The 8,347-nt window shown below is 39.3% G+C and overlaps 1 protein-coding gene across 1 annotated transcript in view; it reads left to right on the forward strand.

Annotated features, from left to right (window-relative positions):
* LRP8 (low density lipoprotein receptor-related protein 8, apolipoprotein e receptor) overlaps positions 1 to 7,712 on the forward strand; it is an 80,939-nt gene extending 73,227 nt beyond the window's left edge. The window contains exons 13-18 of the mRNA XM_010582701.1: positions 1,153 to 1,294; positions 1,732 to 1,884; positions 2,528 to 2,758; positions 5,389 to 5,457; positions 5,681 to 5,853; positions 6,781 to 7,712. Of these exons, the coding sequence (XP_010581003.1) occupies positions 1,153 to 1,294; positions 1,732 to 1,884; positions 2,528 to 2,758; positions 5,389 to 5,457; positions 5,681 to 5,853; positions 6,781 to 6,819 (807 nt within the window). The 3' untranslated portion in view covers positions 6,820 to 7,712. The remainder of the gene's footprint in view (positions 1 to 1,152; positions 1,295 to 1,731; positions 1,885 to 2,527; positions 2,759 to 5,388; positions 5,458 to 5,680; positions 5,854 to 6,780) is intronic.
* The last annotated feature ends 635 nt before the right edge of the window (positions 7,713 to 8,347 follow it).

Here is an 8,347-nt window from a genome sequence, read left to right on the forward strand (position 1 = left end):
GGAAGCAGAGAGACAATCCAGCTCTTCTGCTCTTCCTCCCGTTAGAGGATTGACAAGTATCACTAGCCTGGGGCACTGAAGTCTTTTCTGTTGTAGCTCAGCTCCTCTCTGAGATTATTTAAATGATTATGGGAACAAAAGCTTCAACTTCAGCACCTCACTCTAGGTAAGCTATAGCAGAGAAAGGTGTCTGGTTGGCTCCTTGTTGAAGGTGTGTCTCGGCCTCCTTTCTTTTCATTTCATTTAACTAGGTTGGCTTTTGACTCAGCAAAATGCTCTTCCTTAAAACCCTTATTCCTCCTGTCCAATGTGTGTGATATCTAGGCATCTAATTTTGGGCACAGGTTTCCCCAAGACTTTGCTGCTCTTCAGTTTTATGCTCATCAGTAGTGTTTGGAAGGATCTCTTGGGTTATTTAACCTCTGTACACCCTTCCTTATCTGAATGGCTGGTTAGAATAACAGACAACCCTTTTGCTTTTGATAATTTGCCCTTCTTCTCCAACAATGTGGCTTTCCTTACTGAAATACATGTGTGTGTTAGCAGGCAGCAGCATACATAGCTGACCAAGCAACTAAATACTGTCTGATAACTGCAATTCCTGTGTACCTCCTTGACCAGTTATTTTGCATCTTCAATCATAGTATGCCATGCAAAAGATATTAATAAAAAAGAGAAATAGATACTCATCTTCCAGGTATGCTCTATTCACTGGCCTCTTCATAGATACCTGTTTAATGCAGGTCTTATCTTTGGAAAGGAGAAAAAAAATAAGCTGAGAGAACCAAAGTTTCTAGTACAGTCCTTTGGTTATGCTCGTGATCCACCCTGTCTTTTTTTTAAAAAAAAAAAAAAGGTTCAGAAACAGAATGGATGCAACTCTTCTGTACTCCACCAAATTTCTCATCTCAGTCTCGCAGCTACTCAAAATTTCTAAGCACTTGATAAATACGTAGGATTGCTGTGCTTTTGAACATTAGAAATGACCAGAAAAAAAAAAAAGGGGGCAAAAAGCTGCAGATAGAAGTAGCACAAACCAAAAGTGCCCCAAGGTAGGAACACAGTGCATTGACTTTGTGACTACTGGAGTATAATCCAACTTGAGTTGGATTTGAGCAGGGCCAGGTCAGAAATCCTGTGCATTTCTTGCAGGACAGAGTGTTCTGGACTGACCTGGAGAATGAAGCAATCTTCAGCGCAAACAGGCTGAATGGCTTGGACATCTCCGTTTTGGCAGAAAATCTCAATAATCCTCATGACATTGTGGTATTTCATGAACTAAAGCAGCCCAAAGGTAAGACATGTCCTCAGGGTATCACAGCCCTAAATCAGGTTTATTTGAACTAGTAAATGAAATGCTTCCCGATGGTTCTTGATGAGAGAGAAGGCACAGGTAATAATGTGAAATCAATGCCTAATGTTTGAAGTTCCTGCATAATTAATTCAGCTGCATTTATTGAAAAGTCTGCAATTTGTTAATAGCTGTTTAATTAGCATCTTTGATAACAGTGAGTTACTGTCGTCACTGCGCTGCTTGCCATTCATTATGTATTTGGGCAGGTTTTATAGTAGTGTGTTTCACTCTACTCCAAACTGTAAAGATGCTTCAGCAGCCCAATTAATTGAGGTAGGGAGTGGAAGGGAGTTTTCTTAGAGGACCTGATCCTTCTTTGCCAAGAACAATAAATAAATAAATAGAAAAATAACTTGTCTTCTTCCATCCTTGAACAGCTCCAGATTCCTGTGAGCTCAGCCCCCAACCAAATGGAGGCTGTGAGTATTTGTGTCTTCCTGCACCTCAGATCTCTCCCCATTCTCCCAAGTATACATGTGCCTGTCCTGACAATATGTGGCTGGGTCCTGACATGAAAAAATGCTACAAAGGTAAATACAATCACATCACTGTTTTGCTATTCCAACAAAATCATACTTAGAGTAAATATATTTCCTGATGGTGGAACACACTAGCTTTTGAATTCTGCTACTTGCTGCCTTCTGAACACAGCATTGTGTGTCCTTTGTTGAAAGCACAACCAGAAAAAGATACAGCAGGAAGATGAAAAAAGGGATAAGGCCCAGCACTAAAAGTGTGAATGGTCAGTAAATCGTTAAAATTTGCCACGTTATTGCCCTATAGATACTAGATCTGGATGGGCCACAGTCATTGCTGATAATATCCTGAAGAGATGAGTGGTTTCAATGTAGTTTTCCCTAACATGCAAATAGTTCTTGGTACAAATTCAGTATCTTCTGAGGTACTGAAAAAACCTGCAAGTTTCTGAACTTCTTAACTACCTTCCACCCAGAGTGCTTTATTACTATTAATAAATTAAGTTTGACTTCAGGAAATAATTTCTGTAGCTTTAGGCAGAGAACTATTGATAGTCTAACTACCTGATAAATAGAACTGGAATTTGGTTTCTGCTTCTCGTCCATGCACATAACAGTCCCCAGATTTATATCACCATTTGTGATTTGCTTTGTGTACTTACTTTAACCAAATTTCATTGTTGCTCTTGCTTTTCAGATCTTCCAACTACTTCAACTACTGTACTGGTTTCTACAACCGGAGCATCCCATACTGCTGGTACCACAACCATCGCAACTGTACTTGGCAGTGCCAATACCACCACTGAAGTCGCCCCCAAAGCTGTATCAGAAGCAACGATTACCACCCCAAGTTTTCATTTACCTTCTACCACATCCATCCTGATAGATTCTGAGATGACCACTGGAAACAGCAATTTATCACAGCACTGTAAGAGAATGAGATTCCTCTTTTCTTTTTCTATATATACCATATCACAAAAACTCATGCACTGGTGGGAGACCCGACTTAACATCTGAGTTATAAACAGGTCAGATGCAGGCACATCCTGTTGCATAGTGGGAGACATCAGGTACTCTTTCCGCAGACATCTGTGTACGATTGCTGATGTGATTCTAGTCGCTCAGGCTGTTAAGGAACTTGTATCAGGTTTTCATCCAACACACATGAAACAGGCTCTAGAGATGATGCCCTGAGAGTTCATACTAGTCCTTGCCCTGTGCCTAATACTAGTCCATCCGAGCTTCAGTGCTGTTCATAATATGGATGATTCTACAGGCGCTTCACCTGTTTTAACTGTTTAATTATTGTGTGATCCAGCACAAGTTGTGGGTGAAAAATGCCTCCTGTCCAGCTCTAGCCCTACTGGATGTTTGGAATTACAACAGCCCAAGACAAGCTGTATCCGTTTCGTGTGGCTGTGCTTTGCATGTTAATGTGGCCTGATCCATGACATATGTTTGAAGTTTTGCAGTACATACCAGCAAAGTATCCCAATGGAGAACACTAATAGGCTCTCCTCAAGTTCACCCTACATAATGAGTGAGTAATGAAACACCAATCTACCATCTCAGTGCTAAGGTAAAGCAGAAAATCTGAACTGCTTTTCCAAAAAAAAAAAAAAAAAAAATCATTCCAGTCCAGAGAGAAGACTTTATTTACTCTTCAGGACCGACATTCAAGACCTCAAACAGATCTAGGTTGCTTTAAAAACAGTAAAATACTTTTCCCCCCCCCCCCAAAATGATTCACTGAGCAGAATAGACAGTTTGCATCGCATCTGGAAACAAAAAAAACCCCATCCCTGTTTGACTAGGGTGCCTAGTTGTAGGAATAGTGATACAGAGCACACTGTACTGCATGGGGGAAAGCCAAATCCAATTTCTGAAATTCAGTCTTGTAAGTTCTTTTTGTGCAAATTTCTTTCAAATGCAATAATTAACTTTTTCATAAGCCATGGAAGCAAGGTGCTTTAATTGTCCACATTTGACATAGTCTGGCTTATTATTAAGTAACTATGTAATAGAACAACCTGCCACAGGGAAGTATTTAAAAGGATAAATTGCCTTTTAAGTTCCATGAATTGGTGTATCAAAAGACAAACTACAGTTAGTTCCTTCTCTCTCAGTTCCTGATATTTTAGCAAAAATAAATTTTCTGTGATGATCCCCTATTATAACAGCTTAGAGCAAACTTTTTAAGTATATAACTTGAAATGCATATTGATTTTTTTTTAATTAATTATTTATTTAAATTTTATATTTTTCCCTATAATTGGGGTTTTTTTTCTCTTGTGTCATGGTTTAACCCCAGCCAGCAACTAAGCACCACGCAGCTGCTCACTCACTCCTCCCACTTCCCCCAGTGGGATGGGGGAGACAATTGAGGGGAAAAAAACAAAGTAAAACTCATGGGTTGAGATAAGAACAGTTTAACAGAACAGAAAAGAAGAAACTAATAATAATAACAACACCACCACTAATAAAAATACAATAGTAATAATAAAAGCATTGGAATTACAAGTGATGCACAATGCAATTACTCACCACCTGCCAACTGATGCCCTGTTAGTCCCTGAGTGGTGATCCCTGCCCCCCCCTCCTCCCAGTTTGTATACTGGGCATGACATCACATGGTATGGAATATTGCTTTGGCCACTTGGGTCAGCTGTCCTGGCTGTGTCCCCTCCCAACTTCTTGTGCCCCTCCAGCCTTCTCGCTGGCTGCGCATGAGAAGCTGAAAAGTCCTTGACTTTAGACTAAACACTACTTAGCAACAACTGAAAACATCAGTGTGTTATCAACATTAGGCTCATACCAAACTCAAAAACATAGCACAGTACCAGCTACTAGGAAGACTATTAACTCTATCCCAGCTGAAACCAGGATATCTTGTCAATACAATACCAAGTTTTGGGGTCATTCTTGCATGCTGAGTCAGACTGCAGCAATGAGTAGCAATGAGTGATATATGTGTTGACTAACTAACTCCTTAACTGTAAATAAAAAAAAAAAATAATGAACAAGAAAAGCTGTGCAGATGGCTTTGAACTACATTCTTTTTCTGACAGCTCAATAAATCGTTAATTGTGTCAGTACTAGAAACTGTTCTACTGTGGATTTGTAAGAGCTCTATTCACCATCCCCTGATCCTGAGTTTTTCAAAACTGGCCTCTGTTTTGTGCTTGAAAATTTGAGGCACAAGTACAGTCACTTACTCATTTTTGGTTAGAGCTTCTCTATCTGGTAACACTGTACTGAGCGCTGCCCTTAACTGGCCACAACTCTCCTGGTGTGTAGTTTGCAGTCCTGCGAGGGCAGTAGCACTTCCTGGCCAGGCTGTTTATCGTTCCTAAGAAGAAACAACTCAGCCCAGACTCGTTTGTATATGCTTTTTATATTCTCTGTAATAATTTCATTACAAAACTTTTTGTAAACTCTTTGATTACAAAAGCTTTCTGATGGGCAGAACAATGTGTTTACAAACACAAAACATTCTTCAGATGTGGCTTTAAAACCAGCAAATGAGTTAAATGATGAGAATTACTTCTGTAATTACAGATGCAAATAACAACCAAGGCTTTGATTCAACTGTGACAGCAGCCGTTATTGGAATTGTCATTCCTGTCGGTAAGCTGATTTGATTTAACCTTTGAAGGAGATCATACCAAAATGCTAGTGTAAATACACCCTTCCGATTTTCAGGGTTGAGGGTGGGAAAGAGTACAGAAACTGTTGAAATGGGGGAAAAGTAGCCTGGCTTTGAGAAAATTGTACAAGGATGGATATCTACATGGGAACATCCCAGCAGATTCATGCCTGGCTAACAGCCCTTTCTTTCCCCTTTCCTCAGTGGTCATTGGCTTGCTGTGCATGGGGGGATACCTCATCTGGAGAAACTGGAAACGGAAGAATACTAAAAGTATGAATTTTGATAATCCAGTGTATAGGAAGACAACAGAAGAGGAAGATGAAGATGAAATCCACATTGGGCGGACTGCCCAAATTGGACATGTCTACCCAGCAGTAAGTATGTGAGGAAGGTGCTGACAGAGAAGATTGATTTTGTTGGGAGTTTAATCGGCTGGCGATAATTCTGTATCTAGTGTTGGTTATTTGCCCTATAGTGACAAAACCCAGAACTTCTTTAATAATCATTGAATGGGCAGAAGCCTAAACTTCTAGGCAGCTCGTGCAGTTGTCCTAGAATATAGTTGTCTATGTAATAAGATATTCTGCTCAAATGCAGAGTAATTGTCCTGATCAATATACCTAGTAAACTAGCAAGTGTAAAGCTAGCTACCTCAAGAGCTCAACATGTGACTACAAACTAGGGAAAATATCTTCTCTGTACTATAACAGCGTAAAGAGTCAGACTCCTCACAAGGAGGAGTGAGTGAGGTTCTGTAAGAAGTTAAGGAAATTTGCCTTGGCAAGATTAAGCTTTACAAAAGGCACTCATTTTGATAACAAGTTCCATGTATGCAGAAGAGAGAGAATCTGTTCTGCATGGCCGTTTGTCTGTGAAGGAGCCTCCTTCAAAGCAGCAGCCCTGGCACAATGAAGCACTGGCAGTTTTAACTGCATTGTATTTTTAGAAGAGAGCATATAAAGATCCATAAGTAATGAGTAAAGGCAATACAGCTTCTGTAGGCAGTCAAGCACATAGGTAATGCCCTATATTATCTAAAGATCCTGCTAAAGGTCACACCAGAGAAGGTGTCATCCCTTACAAGGAACTTTATCCAATACACAAGTGAAGTAAACTTTCCAACACCTCTTTAGTAACACCTGACCGAGCAACCCCATTTGGGGGAAAAAAATCAATACATAAAATAGATTTGTCACCAATACACTAGGGACAACAATGAGATTTTCGAGAAATACAAGTTAGCAACAGTATCACAAGTCACAAATTTTCTCAAGTGCGGGGTTTGTTTTTTCCTGTCACAGCGTGTAGCATTAAGCTTAGAAGATGACGGGTTGCCATGAGGATGAAGTTGCTGCTCCAAACAACACACTGAACAAATTTGCTTTGGATCACAGAACCTGCTTCTTCTTCTTGATCGTTATTTATGTTGCAGAAGGGTAACCACAAAGTTATAATGAACTGCAAACATCCAAAGGATGTGAGAGTTTTGTATGTATAATCTTTTATACACATTTTAACTTGTTGCACTACCCATTTGTGATAGTGAATAAGCGACAGCTGAGCTACTAACTCAATGTACATAACCAGCCAGGCTGAAGGTTCAGTAGCTATTGCTTTATTTTAAGACTATATTTATAGATATTTTGTAAATATGTTGAATATGCTTTGTGGCTATCCATCAACATAAGTAAAACAAATTCTGTACAGGCAGTTTAGAAATATTTATTAACAAAATCTGGATTATAAGATCTGTTCTGTAAATATAGTAGAGGGGTGAGAGTATTTATTTTTTGTATGTTTGGCTTGCTGTGCATAGATTATCTGTGTATATATCTATCTAGTCTAGATAGATATATAGGCATATAAATATATACATATATATAAAAATATATACATATATTTTAAAACTACTAGCCTACGTTTATGAAAGTTAGGGCTAATTGAATTTTTACAGGATGTTTGAGAAGTTTGCTTTGAAATCTAAAGACACTAAGTGAGAAAGAGCTGTTGGGTAAGATAGCTGACAAATGAAGCACTCCCTTAACAAACAGAGCTCCTGTTTTCCAAACTGGCTCATAAGGGTTGCTTTTACATTTTCTAGTCTGTCCAGAAAGATTCATCTGTAGTGCTTTTAACTGAAGAGCTATCGCTTACAGCATTTCAGTCAGGAGAAACTCCTACAGCGCCCAGTTTTTTTGTGTTGTATTGTTGCTTTTTACAGCTTGGTACAAATTTGATTTAGGTTTTTTGTTTGTTTCTAAATGTAAATCTAAATGCTTTTCCCCACTGGGAATCTTACACCTCTCAAATTAGCTTAGAATTAGCAGAAACAAAGATTTAGCCACATATTTCCATATACCCAAAGTGAGCACTCTCACCTAGCTCATCAGGAAAAAAGAAAACAAAAACCAGCACAATAACAGAAGTTAATTCCTTCCCTCCTTGCCCTTTTGCCCTACTGATACTGATTAAGAGCCCAAATTAGGGGATGCTGTGGAGCAGTGTCTTAATTCAGCATGTGTAGAATTCTTTTAAGCGCAGCAGTTATCTTCCAAATTACTGCCAGTAGAACAACCTGCACCATGGTAGATCTCCCATACCACAGAGCACTAGGCAAGGAGGTTAAAAATTCACAGCCTTATCGATACCTTTGGCTGGGTCATCCTGCACCTTGCAGAAAAAACAGTGGGTTTTCTCATCATCTCATTCTAGAAGTTTCCCATGGAATTCTATGGGAAGTGAATACACTTACCTAGCATCTCTCTGAACTGTACCAAAACCTAGAGAAATCTTCCTCACGTTCTTCGTCAGTCCAAGCTTTTGTATTCAAGTGAGTAGAAGAAACTCAGCCTGAATAGGTTTGGGGCT

The sequence above is a fragment of the Haliaeetus leucocephalus genome, unplaced genomic scaffold (genome assembly GCF_000737465.1).
Source record: "Haliaeetus leucocephalus isolate CR32 unplaced genomic scaffold, Haliaeetus_leucocephalus-4.0 Scaffold848, whole genome shotgun sequence".
Classification (NCBI taxonomy): domain Eukaryota; kingdom Metazoa; phylum Chordata; class Aves; order Accipitriformes; family Accipitridae; genus Haliaeetus; species Haliaeetus leucocephalus.